General features: G+C 41.8%; 1 protein-coding gene across 1 annotated transcript in view; it reads right to left on the bottom strand.

The window, feature by feature from the left end:
- The window catches only part of SGCD (sarcoglycan delta), a 389,456-nt gene that overhangs the window by 136,336 nt on the left and 238,803 nt on the right, over positions 1-14,317 (bottom strand). Inside the window, exons 4-5 of the mRNA XM_060093719.1 lie at positions 7,254-7,341; positions 25-144 (exon numbers count right to left, since the gene is read on the bottom strand). Of these exons, the coding sequence (XP_059949702.1) occupies positions 25-144; positions 7,254-7,341 (208 nt within the window). The remainder of the gene's footprint in view (positions 1-24; positions 145-7,253; positions 7,342-14,317) is intronic.

Here is a 14,317-nt window from a genome sequence, read left to right as displayed (position 1 = left end):
GTTCAATGACTGAAGTTTACTTACCTAAAACTCTTAATCTCTCAGCTCCTACTACCACTTCATTGTTGTCTGCAGAGAAGAGCAATTTTCCAGAAACCGTCTTTACCTCGAACTTTTTGCCATAAGCTTCTACAGCTTTTGGCCCTAGAAGGGGGAGAGAGAGAATACATTAGTTCCGTTGCATTCAATTATAAAGAGCTTTTCGCAGAACATATACATCTGACAAGATTGTATTGGACTTTAATGTAAGTGGATTGGTTTTCAGAAACTAGCTGTGACAATTAGCCTCATGACTCTAGCCATATCTTGTCAATTACTTTTAATCATACTCTCTCCAGCTATGATTTTAAAAACCATTATGTCCTTCCTCCAAACTAATGCTTGAGTGAGATTTCCCTCAGCTAATCAGCAAATTACTTTCAAATACTTGTAGATTTTGGTTTGCATTTATGAAAGCACAAAATACTCACCACCTCTTGAAGGACCGGCATATCTTTGGCCAGCCCTAACTGTTGGAAAGGGCACCTTTAAATTCAGCTGAAATCTGCCTCACTCTTTCTACCCTTGACCTGCTGGCTGCATTTGACACAAGTATATGTCATTTCTTGACAGAAGAGGCTACAATATCTTGCAATTAATTGCTTTGAAAGTTACTGAATCTTTCATGATAGAATTTCATTCAATAAAAAATAAAGGGCTTCCCTGGTGGAGCAGTGGTTGAGAATCTGCCTGCTAATGCAGCGGACACGGGTTCGAGCCCTGGTCTGGGAAGATCCCACATGCCGCGGAGCAACTAAGCCCGTGAGCCACAACTACTGAGCCTGCGCGTCTGGAGCCTGTGCTCCGCAACAAGAGAAGCCGCGATAGTGAGAGGCCCGCGCACCGCGATGAAGAGTGGCCCCTGCTTGCCACAACTAGAGAAAGCCCTCGCACAGAAACCAAGACCCAACACAGCCATAAATAAATAAATAAATAAATAAAAATTTTTTAAAAATTAAAAAAAAATAAATTTTAGAGGTTTTATCATATCACAACAGATACTATTCTTGAAGATGAGGCTACAGTAGTGGCAAAAGGAAGACAAAGTCCCTGATCCCTTAGCACTTACCTGCTGATAGAGACAGACAGACATACATTTAAACATGTGTTAATAAATCAACCAGAAAACTGCAGAGAGGTTTAGGTAGTATGGAAAAAGTAGAACAGGTGTGTTAGAATTCTTAAAAAAAACAAAAAACAAAAACATAGAGCTACCTAAATACCTGAAGTTCAGAAGGCTCCAAAAAGCTAGACTACAGAAATGCATCAGAATAACCTGGGGGTGTCATCATTCTCAATGATAATAGCTGAGATCAAAAAGGAATTTATCTTTTGGTCTGGAAATTCACATAGAAAAATATTTGAGGGTAGAGTCCAGAAAGCTTATATTTTTTCCAAAACTGCCCAGGAGATTCTGATACAACTGTCCCTCAGTATCTATGGGGGATTAGGTCCAGGATACCCTTCAGATATCAAAATCCATGGATGTTCAAGTCCCTTATATAAAACGGTGTGATACTCGCATATAACTTATGCATATTCTCCTGTATACTTTATTTTTATAAAATTAATTAATTTATTTATTTTTGGTTGCGTTGGGTCCTTGTTGATGCACACGGGCTTTCTCTAGTTGTGGCGAGTGGGGGCTACTCTTCGTTGCGGTGTGCAGGTTTCTCATTATGGTGGCTTGTTGCGGAGCATGGGCTCTAGGTGCTTGGGCTTCAGTAGCTGTGACACTCAGGCTCAGTAGTTGCGGCTTGCAGGCTCTAGAGTGCAGGCTCAGTAATTGTGGCACACGGGCTTAGCTGCTCCGCAGCATGTGGGATCTTCCTGGACCAGGGCTCGAACCTGTGGCCCCTGCATTGGCAGGTGGATTCTTAACCACGGCACCACCAGGGAAGCCCCTCCTGTATACTTTAAATTATCTAATTACTTATGATACCTAATACAATGTATGCTGTGTAAATAGTTGCAAATACAATATAAATACTATGTAAACAATTGCCAGCATGGGACAAATTCAAGTTTTGCTTTTTGGATCTTTCTGGAATTTTTTCCCCCCAAATGTTTCTACCTGTAGTTGGTTGAATACAGGAATGTGGAACTCGTGGATATGGAGGGCTGACTGTATAGCATTTTTGTTTCCTTCTAGTTATTTTTCAAGACAGTGTCACTTATTAGTAAAAAGTAGTAGTCAAAGGGCCCTCAGTGCCTTCCAGGCAAAGATCACTAGGAACACACTTGGAGTTGAACAAGTTGGGTTTTTAACTCATTGCCGTGAGAGAGAACACACACCGTGGGGTACCACAGGGCTTCTCAATAAGAAGAAAGAATTTATTACAGGATCTGGCCTTATAATAGGTTATTTGGAGGCAGGGTTTAAGGAAGCAAGGTTTTGTTCTGGATTATATGCTGTCAGGTACTGGGAGTAATTTTACGATTAGCATCTTAGTAAACCTTATCTAGAGTAGGGAAGACCAGAACAATGCCAAACTGTAATGGATAAACAAACAGTAGTCATTCATATTACAGGGGGATAGGGGGAAGTCTGGTGATTCCTGTGGTTTGGATAAAAGTTTCTATTTTTCATCTATGTTCAGACATGATCAGAGTTGTGTTTGCTTTTTGTTTTTTCTCCATCCTTCATGACCACTAGTGGCCTTGCCTGGTGTTGATGTTCTGTGAAATCATTTATGTCCACACAGAACACCAACGCTTGGCTGATAGAGCCCGACCAGCCCCTGGATGTCTGGGGCCGCTTTCCTCTTTGGCAAGACTATCACACTAAGAATCAGAAGACAAAAATTATGTCCCAACTCTCTCATTTTCTGGTAATGTGACTTTGGGCAAATCATTTGATCTTTCTGAACCTCATTTTCTGCATCTGCAAAATTGTGCTACTACCATCGATTCTATCTATCGCATAGAAAGGTTAAAAGGACTGAATTATACTGTGTTTATAAAGAGAAATTCGTAGGCAGAAAAGAGTTGTGAAATGTAGGGGACTGATCTTGTGATTATCATCACCATTGGGATCATAACCATCGCCATTTTTCTAATGTAATGGTCACAACACATTGAAATGAACAAATGGTGACCATCTCTGAGTGACCTTCCCTCATTTGCATCATCATGTCAATTCAGCAAAACTGATCTCTTGCCAGTACATCCACACTGGCCCTCTGACAAAAAGAAGCACACTGGGGGCTTCCCTGGTGGCGCAGTGGTTGAGAGTCCACCTGCCGATGCAGGGGACGTGGGTTCATGCCCCGGTCTGGGAGGATCCCACGTGCCGCGGAGCGGCTGGGCCCGTGAGCCATGGCCGCTGAGCCTGCGCATCCGGAGCCTGTGCTCCGCAACGGGAGAGGCCACAACAGTGAGAGGCCCGCGTACAGCAAAAAAAAAAAAAAAAAGAAGCACACTGGAAAGGCTCTTTAATGAGTGGGGGATGGAAACAGCAGACAGAGCACACATTTCCAAATGGTATGGGACCTGGACATTGTCTTCTTTGACTGCCTTCACACTGTACGTGAGAACAAGTGAAAGCAAAGCCAAGGGCTCCCTCAAGGTCACCAAGTGAGCTAATGGCAGATCTGCGTCTGGAACTGTGCCCTAGGAGTTATTCCATAGCAGAAAAGGGATGTTCATTTGTCTAGAAAGGAAAAGGATGCTGGGGCAATTAGGAGAGGAACTTTTGGAGGATGAGAGGAATTAGGAAGCTGGAGACAAGGAAGAGAGAAATCCTGAAAGAAGAGACATGTACAGTGAGGGCTTGGGATTAGGTTGCTTAGGGAGGGCTAAGATGTAGCTGTCTTCTTGGTCACAACAAACCTTCAGTAAAATCTGTATTACTTGGCAATGCTTTGAGGTTGTTACCTTTTCTTTTTAGGGGGGAGACTGGAGATCAGGAGGTCTAGTGCTAATGAATGAATGAACAAATGAGTGAATGATCTCAGGATGGCCATGGGGTGAGCACAATTTGCCCACTCTGGATCTAGTCAGATATGGCGGTATGACTTGTGGACACAAATGCTTGGACTTTGCTTTCATGGACTTCGGCAATACCATGAGACACACCCCTGAGGCGTCAAGAACACTGGTCCGTGTGTAAATTAAGTTTACTCTGAACTTACGAATGGTGTGTGAGATACAGGAGCGTGTACTGAAGAGACTGCAGCCATCAGAGAACACAAGACACCATTAAGTTATCTTGCTTTTCAAGGCTTCTGAGAATACAACATGGACTTTACCAGGGACGGAACCATTTGGGTATATAAAGCTCAGTAGTTGGTAGTTTTAGCCAAAAGCCCACAGAGCAACTGCTGGCTCCATGGTGCAGACGGCTTGTCCTTTTGTGGATTTCACCTGGGGCTTCCAAAGCTCCTGGGATATGAAAAAATCTTAAAAAAAAAAAAAAAAAAACGATTCTACAAAGAAATGTAAATGGAGCTGGAGACCTGCTTTTGCTCAGGAGGTCTCCTGGTGAGCTCACTTCCTCTCTGGGGTGTAAAAGATCGTTATTTGTAACCTGAAACAAATCTTCAATTAATCCCTTTCTGTGCACGGTAGTGTACGTGTGAAGCACCTCCTTAATTAATCTCCTCCATCAGGGTGCACTGGCCATCTCCCAGTCCTGCCAATGCCATGAATCTGGGAGCTAGAAGGAACTGGGGGCCGTGCAGTCTAATTTCTTTCCTCATCTCCCTTGATCCTGGGGCCTTTCCCCACTCTGCCTAGATGTTGTATAAGACTTCTACAACTTTCCTCCTTGCAGGTCAGAGGGTTCTCTGTTTGGACCTACTACTGAGATGATACTAAATCAGCAGCAGCATGAGTCAGGTATGCCTGTGTCACCTGGCCTGGGAACTTAACCATCATTTAAAACATTGTTTCCTGTGAAAAGATTACCTGAATTGCTAACACTGGAATTTCTTCTGGGCTTTTGAGACATGATCATTTGGTAATAAGCAGGAGAACCCTTGAATCCTCAGGCCTGCCATAGCAAACCCGGCCACTTAGGCAAAATGATTTGCTGTCAGGTAGGTCCACCGCTAAGTGTAACGGGCCTTAGGATATTTTCTCCTGGAACTGCTCTGTGCTTTCCACCATGTGCATCAATGTAAAAGGAGAACCCTGAAGGGAAACTTTAGGGGTGATCGTGCATGGGTGTATGTACTGGGAATTCTATTTGAACATATGTACTATCCTCTCTAGAAGGCATCTTGAAAGGCTGCTGCCGGCTGGTGTTAGGATGGTTTTCTGCCCATCTCATTTAATATTAGCTACCTTGTGCCTTACTTTAAGAGGTAGGGATGGAGTCTCAGCTCCAGCGGCCTGCCCTGGTCAGGGGAGGCAGAAAGAAGATGGGGAAGCAGAGAGGCAGGAGAGAGGAGAGAACAACAGAAGAGGAAAAGGAGAGAGAGAAAGAGGGAAGAGGCGAGAGAGAAGGGGGAGGCAGAGGGAGACAAAGGGAGATGGAGAGAGGGGGAAGGAAGAGGGGGTGAAGGAGGAGAAAAGGGGGAGTCGGAAGAGAGAAGCAAAAGGAGGAGGTGGGGAGGGAAGGGAGGGAGAAGGAGGGGGAGAGAAAGACTCTTTTCCTAAGTAACAGTCATTCGTCCGGTTCCAGCTTTATCAAAACAAAATCTCTCAAGTCAGCCAAATCTCCCACTGCAAATAAATGGCAAATGATCAAATGATCAGGCTAAATAAGTCCCTTTTGAACGCGGGAATCTGGGAGCTGGAGGTCGGATTTATTTCCCTCCTGGAGGCAATTTTCACACACACTGCTTAAATCATTGCTTACTGAAGCTGTTTATTTAATTATTTAGCATCGCGACTGAGGGCCACATGTTAGAGCAGCAAGGCCGCTGAGCTGGGCGCGCGCTGGAAGAGCAATTTTATGGATTACGGGCTCTGCCACAGCCGTTCGCCCAGTGGGAGCCAGTCCAGGTCACCCACTGGCTGTGGCTCTCCAGACATACACATCTGGTGGCGGGAGAGTGAGGCTCTTTCTGCAGCAAGACTCTGGGCACAAAGGCACCTGCCTCCCCGTGGCATTTGGATTAGTGGGGCTCCAGATGTTTTAGTCCCAGTAATGTTTCAGGACATTTGGGCAACTGGCTTCTCGAAACATCCATCTGTATACATTTCTTTCAGCCCTGAAGCCAAACAAATGGCATCCTCTGTCTGCAAGTGTAACAATGCCGTTCAGACATAGCCCCCCTTTCCCCTTCTGCTGTGGAGGTGCATAACAGCTCCTATTTACCGCTGCTCATAACCTACAGAGGGGGCGCTGGTCATACCACCCAGCATGTTACCGCGACCATGAGGCCCATGTTCATCATTACAGTCATTATGGTGAATAACCAATCCTTGTTTAACTTTCAGGACTGTGCAGCTTAAACCCCACTGGGTGTTTTCCACTGCTGTTAGCAGCAGATCTGCCCTATGAAAAGGAACTACACAAACATATTCAGTCGGGGTACATCTGCATCTCGCAGTTGAGCTAGGTTCAAAGTCAGCACGTACGGCAAATATGGCATGGGTTCAAACTATCATCACAAATCCCTTTTACAACCCATAAAGTATGATGTGCATGGTTCTGTGTATACCGTGCTGTCTTCCAGTTAATACAACGCAGCCAGCTTTTCCTCTGGCACTGGAGCAGAGAGCTTTCCTGTGGCTGAGCACCAGCTGAAGCAGCTGGTGTTTAGGGGCCGTGCTATGTGAAAAATAGTTTATTCTTCTTCCCCACCCCCTAAACGAGTATCACCAGATTTGCATAAGTTAAACGTGTGTATAGGATGAGACTCTGCCCCGAGTAGCATCAGGGAACACATGCTTTGTTCTCTTTTCCGACACTGTAAGATGTGCGAGCAGACTTCCCTTCTTTAGATACATCACATGGTGTTTCATTCAACCTTCCATTGTATGTTTTTTGTTTGTTTGTTTGTTTGTTTGCGGTACACGGGCCCCTCACTGCTGTGGCCTCTCCCATTGCAGAGCACAGGCTCCGGACGCACAGGCCCACCAGCCATGGCTCACGGGCCCAGCTGCTCCGTGGCACGTGGGATCCTCCCGGACCGGGGCACGAACCCACGTCCCCTGCATTGGCAGGTGGACTCCCAACCACTGCGCCACCAGGAAAGCCCCCACTGTATGTTTTTTGAGTGCTTACCCTGGACCAGACACTGCTAAGTTCTTTCTTTTCTTACCTGTTATCAGCTGAGTTAGGACTTTAGTCTGTTCGTTGAGGATGTTCACTGTAACGTTTCTGGCAGATTTGAAGTACAGGGCATTCCCCTGTAATAAGAAAATTAGAGAAACATATGAAAATGGCAGCAGATTTTTTTTTCATTATAGGTTATTACAAGATATTGAGTATAGTTCTCTGTGCTATACAGTAGGTCCTACTGTTTATATATTTTATATATGGTGGGAGCAGATTTCTAAACAAAACTGTAATCCCCACTTTCCATGGGGCTGAGCTGATCTTAGCCAAGTTCTAACTGATGTATCTTTCTTGAAAATTCTAAATGTTTAATGATCCCCACATACATGATAATTAATTGGCATTCAATCAGAATGGATTTTCCCCAAAGAGACATACAGATAGACAGACACACTCCAAAGCGATTTCTCACACACACACACACACACACACACAAGTTTGTTGAATCAAAGAAAACAAGGACACAGAGCCCTTTAGATCTTACTGTAGATGTTAGTTAGCTCTGGTACATGGAATGATCAGGAGTGAATGATAATCTCCTACTCTCACCCTTTCTAGTTCACAATTTCTCCGAAGAACTATGCACAGTTCTTAGTGGAGAGGAAAATGCTTGTGGAAAACACTCCAGGTTTCCCCCTCCAGCAGGTCCACTGGCTGTGACAATCCAGAGAACTTCTGCCACATCTGGGCAACCACTGATTCACTGTGCCCCTTGCCCACCCACCCCGTAGCTTGAAATTAAAATTTTGCCTAATGAATAAAGGTTTTTTTGTTCTGTTTTGTTTTTTTGTTTATTACTTGGATCAGGGAAGAAGAAATACATTGAATCTAATATTGACACAGGTTTTTTTTTTTTTTTTTCCCATCCATTAGGAAACAGATATTAACCTAAAAGAGTTTCTTTGCCATTGCTTCTGGCAGGGCTTAACTGTGCTACTTCAAACTTACAAACAATTCAAGCAATGTGAGAATTCAGAACCTGGAACCTGCCTAGGAGGATATAGGTGTCTAGAAGTTAAAGCACTAACTCTTCATATGTTGAGCAACCTGGCACTGCAGAGAGAGGGGTGACCCGGAATCAGACAACTGGATAAACTCCATGGCCACTGACCAGTGTGCGACCTTGAGCAAACCACTTAATCATTCTGTGGTTCATTCTCTGCAACATCGATATTAGCAGCAGCTCAGGGCTAACATAACTGAGCCCTCTCTATGAGCCACGCACACAGTAGAAGCCCTGAAGTCAAGCTACCTAGTTTACAAGCTCCACTCTACCACCTCCCAGTTGGGTGGCTTTGGGCAAATAACTTAAGTGTTGTAAGCCTCAGTTACTTGATATGTGATGTTGCACATATTATTATTAAATTATTAAAAGACACATCTTATTAAAATTATTAAATTCTCTATGTAATGAACTGTGTTCCAGGCACACAGTTAAGTCCTCTGTAGTTGGTAGGGTTAGGGGAGGGGGCAGACAGGGCAGGTTAGTGACAGAGGCAGGAGGAGGGGGAGGGGGAAAGAGAGGAAGAGGAGGGGGGAGGGGGAAAGAGAGGAGGGGGAGGGGGAAAGGAGGGAGGAGGAAAAGGATGACCTTTCTTTGTATTACCTAATCCTTATAACCCATCTGTGAACTAAGTCAGAGGTATCCTCTACATCCAATATTCTGTTTCCAGATTTCAAAGGATCTCCCTTTAGTGGCCGGTTCACTATTATCTTTCAAATCCCAGTATCTTCAAACGTATCTGCCTGCCCTTAATATTCACAAAATTCTATTGAGGACAAAAAAAAAAATCTCTACAGCTTTGATCAAGGTTTGTAGCAAGAGATAAAATAAAGCCAGCCATTCCTTTTTATTGCTAGGCCAAAATATTAACATATAGCATTAATTGGTCTATGATGCTTAACACGCTGGGAAACAGTCTTTGCTACATGAGGGTTTAAACAAAGAGCCTCATTCTAGCCTGGGACACCTTGCTATAACCCTCCCATATACAGTACCTGGTACAGAAAGATCACCAGGAAAAAAGCACAAACTACCAGTTAACAAACTCTGACTCAGCTGGGTCAGTGCCATTTTATTTGGCTCTCTGGCTCGCTTTACTGAGGTTAAACCAGGAAACAGCAGCCAAGTGAAGCATCCCTGCGGTCTCTGTGGTATCAGAACCAGTAGGGGAAACACTTTATGAGGAGAAGCTAAATTCTGCTCTCTCAGCTGCTTCTTTTTCCTGTCTCCCTCCCACTCACCACTGCAGCCTCTGGGCCTGGGGAGGTTAATTTCTGTCACAGGACAGCCTGCTCTGGGACCAGTGACTTTCACTAAATGACTTCAAGGCAACCATCCAAGGACAAGGGGCTTATGGGGAACCCAAGGGAGGCTCAGCCCCGCCTGGCGGAAAGGAAGGAGTCTGGCAAACCCGAGGGTGTTTGATGATGATTATCAGAGCTCTGGACCGGAGCAAGTCAGTCTGTGGCCAATCAGCTCAGATTCTCCTGGACACAGGGTGAGGCTGCTTGGGACATGAGGAAGGGGGACACACACCATTTCTCCCACTTTGGGAGATCAGGACACTCCACATCAGGACTCTCCCCAAACAACTAAAGCATGCAGCATTTGGATGGAGAAGAACCCCCATTGTATCTGTTTCTCCAGAGCAGAACAGAATCACACATTTTCTTGATGATGCAAGACCACTGCAATGAACATTATTTATCCCACAACGCTTTCCAGGGACTACTGTATGCATGTGGCTATTTGAACACTAAATGGCTCCATGATGCTGACATTTTAAAATTAGCGTATCTGATTTTTTGAAATGTATTATTTGTTCTCATATGAAGGCAGTCCATATAAACATCAACTACAAAGCTTATACTGAAGAGCAGTGGTTCATACCTCTCACCACCTTGAAAGCAAGAGCTTTCAACTTGCCAGGATTCTCCTTCTGGTACTTCCCTCCCCATGGCCCAAAATATACTTCTGTGCTATCTCTTATCTATCGACTTTAGACGTTATCCACTGAATTTCTCCAATGGTATGGACTCTTCCATGCAATTTTGGTCAAATCAGTATTAAGAATCTACATTATTATGATTATGCATAATATTGTCCACAGCTGAGCAAAGTCATGTTCTTTGATTACAGTTCCTTTTTCTTTCTTGTACACATTTTTTTTCTTTTTGTAGAGTCAATAAATGCTTCATTTAAAAAAATGCTTTATTTTCTACTTTTGTTTTTTTCCTCCCAATGTTGAATCCTTTTTCTTTAGGTTCTATATTCTGGGAAATAACCTCAGCTTTAAGTTCCAATATTTCTGCTGATTTTTTAAAAAAAAATTTTCTACAGTACTTGTAATTTTCAAGAGCTTTTTCTTATTCTTTGAAACTTCATTTTATACCATCCCTTCTATGTTTGACTGACACATTATCCTCTCCTAGACAAAATAAAAATACTCTTTGGAAGCTCTGGGTTTCTGGAAGAGTAAACCTTGCCATAAGGAATTGGGGAACTGGCTAATTCAATGGAAAACCTCCAAATGTCAGTATCTGTGGGCAGTCAGTACCTGTGGGCTAGTTTCATCAAAGAGGAATTCTCTAAACTCCTAAACTCTCTAAACTCTTTCTGAACTTTCATTGTTAGTGCAAAGAAATGCAACAGATTTCTGTATGTTAATCTTGTATCCTGCTACGATGCTAAATTCGTTTATCAGTTCTAGTAGTTTTTGTGTGGAGTCTTTAGGGTTTTCTATATATAGTATCACATCATCTGCATATAATAACAATTATACATTTTACTTTTAATTTTTATTTTTTTAACATCTTTATTGGAATATAATTGCTTTATAATGGTGTGTTAGTTTCTGCTGTATAACAAAGTGAATCAGCTATACGTATACATATATCCCCATATCTACTCCCTCTTGCGTCTCCCTCCCACGCTCCCTATCCCATCCCTCTAGGTGATCACAAAGTAACAAGCTGATCTCCCTGTGCTATGCGGCTGCTTCCCACTAGCTATCTATTTTACATTTGGTAGTGTATATATGTCAATTCTACTCTCTCACTTCGTCCCAGCTTACTCTTCCCCCTCCCTGTGTCCTCAAGTCCATTCTCTACATCTGCGTCTTTATTCCTGTCCTGCTCTTAGGTTCTTCAGAACCATTTTTTTTTTTAGATTCTATATATACGTGTTAGCATACGGTATCTGTTTTTCTCTTTCTGACACTTCACTCTGTATGACAGACTCTAGGTCCATCCACCTCACTGCAAATAAAATGAATACGTTTTGTTTTTCTTGCCTGACTGCTGGGTCTAGGACTTGCAATACTGTGCTGAATAGAAGCAGTGGGAGTGGGCATCCTTATCATGTTCCAGATTTTGGCATGAAGGCTTTCAGCTTTTCACCACTGAGTATTATGTTGGCTGTGGGTTTGTCATAAATAGCTTTTATTATGTTGAGATACGTTCCCTCTATACCCACTTTGGTAAGAGTTTTTATCATGAGTGAATACTGAATTTTGTCAAATGCTTTTCCTGTACCTATTGAGATGATCAGGTGATTTTTGTCTTTTCATTTGTTGATGTAATGTGTCACATTAATTGATTTGCATAGGTTGAACTATCCTTGTGACCCTGGGATGAATCCAACTTGATTGTGCCGTATGATCTTTTTTATGTGATGTTGGATTTGGTTGCTAATACTTTGTTGAGAATTTTTGCATCTATTGGGTTGGCCGAAACGTTCATTCAGGTTTTTCCATAACATTCTATGGAATAATCTGAATGAACGTTTCGGCCAACCCAATATATTCATCAAAGATATTTGCCTGTGATTTTCTTTTTTGTAGTGTCTTTGTCTGGTTTTGATATCAGGGTGATGGCTTCACAGAATGACTTTGGGAGTGCTTCCTCTTCTTCAATCTTTTGGAAGAGTTTGAGAAGGACTGGTGTAAGTTCTTCCCCAGTGAAGCCATCTGGTCCTGGACTTTTGTTTTCAGGGAGTTTTTCTGTTTTTGTTTTTAATGACAAATTCTATTTCACTTCTAGTGATCAGTCTGTTCAAATTACCTATTTCTTCTTTGTTTAGTTTCGGTGGACTGTATGTTTCTAGAAACTTGCCCATTTCTTCTAGGTTGTCAAATTTGTTGGCATAAAATTGATCATAGTATTCTCTTACAGGTTTTTTTTGATGTTGTTGTTGTATTTCTGTGTTATTAGTTATTTCTCCTCTTTCATTTCCTATTTTGTTTATTTGGGTTCTCTCTCTTTTCTTCTTGGTGAGGCTGGCCAGAGGTTTATTGATTTTGTTTACCCTTTCAAAAAAATCAGCTCTTGGTTTTATTGATTTTTTTCTATTTTTTAAAATCTGTTTTATTTATTTTCTCTTTGATCTTTATCATTTCCTTCCTTCTACTGACTTTAGGTTTTGTTTGCTCTTCTTTTTTTTGATTCTTTTAGGTGGTTGGTTAGGTTGTTTGAGATTTTTCTTGCTTTTTGAGGAAGGCCTGTATCACTATGAACTTCCCTCGTAGTACTGCTTTTGCTGCAACCCACAGATTTTTGTTTGGTTGTGTTTTTATTGTCATTTGCCTCAAGGTTTTTAATTTCCTCTTTGATTTCATCATTGACCCACTGGTTTTTCAGTAGCATGTTGTTTAGTCTCTAAATAGTCTTTATTTTTTCCTCATTTCTTTTTCTATGGTTGATTTCTAGTTTCATGCCACTGTGGTCAGAAAAGATGCTTGAAATAATTTCTCTCCTCTTAAATTTTTTGAGGCTTGTTTTTTTTCCTAGTATGTGATCTATAGTAGAGAACGTTCCATGTGCATTTGAAAAGAATATGTATAGTGGGGTGGGGTTTTTTTTGATATAATGTCCTGAAAATATCAATTAAGTCTAACTGTTTCATTGTGTCATTTAGGATCTCTGTTGCCTTACTGATTTTCTGTCTAGAACATCTCTCCATAGATGTGAGTGGGCTGTTAAAGTCTCCTACTATTTTTGTGTTCCCATCAATTTCTCCCTTCATGCTTGTTAGTATTTGTTTTATGTATTTAGGTGCTCCTATAGTGGGTGCTATATGTCAATGACTGTAATATCCTATTCTCATATTGATCCTTTTATCATTATATAGCATCCTTCTTTATCTTTCTTTATGGTCTTTGTTTTAAAGTCTATTTTGTCTGATATGAGTATTGTTACTCCCGCTTTCTTGTCATTTCCATTTGCATGAAATATCTTTTTTCATCCCTTCACTTTCAATCTACGTGTGTCCTTTGCCCTAAAGTGGGTCTCTTGTAGACAGAATATTATTATCCAATCTGCCACTTTATGTCTTTTGATTGGAGCATCTAGTCCATTGACATTTAATGTAATTATTGATAGGTATGTGTTTATTGCCATTTTGAACCCAGTTTTCCAGTTGATTTTGTATTTCTTCTCTGTTCCTTTCTTTTTGTTTTTGTTTTTCCTTTTGTGGTTTGATGGTTTTCTTCTGTATTATACTTGAGTTCTCTTCTTTCTAGTTTTTGTGAATCTGTTGTATGTTTTTGATTTGTAGTTACCCTGTTTTGTTTTTCAAGTATGTTAACCCATTATTATATTTACTTGTTTTAGACTGATAGTAATATAGGCTCAAACACATTTTTTTAAAAATCTACATTTTCTTACTACCCTCCCCAGCACTTTATGATTTTTATTACCTCTTTAACAACTTCATGTTTATCCTTTTGCTGTTCATTGTAATCATCACTTTCACACACAAAAATTTTTTTAAAATCTATGTACTGGCTCATTTAAGTGAGTTGCCATTTTCTCTCTCCTACAGATTTTTGCCTCCTTTCTATTTAGAGAAGGCTTTTCAATACTTCTGGATGGTTTAACTTTCTAGATAACAATCCACCTATCTTCTGCTAGGCTGGGAAGAGGTACTTCCTAGCTGGGTCAACTGGGGATGGGATCTGGGTATATATGCTGAGTTTAACTGGTCTTTATGCAGATCTTCCAACCAGTCCTTTTTGTCAGCCTCACTCCAGAGTGCATCATGACTGT

This window comes from Mesoplodon densirostris, chromosome 3, assembly GCF_025265405.1.
Source record: "Mesoplodon densirostris isolate mMesDen1 chromosome 3, mMesDen1 primary haplotype, whole genome shotgun sequence".
NCBI lineage: Eukaryota > Metazoa > Chordata > Mammalia > Artiodactyla > Ziphiidae > Mesoplodon > Mesoplodon densirostris.
The sequence above is the reverse complement of the archived record's forward strand: the minus strand, read 5'-3'. Positions and strand labels throughout refer to the sequence as shown.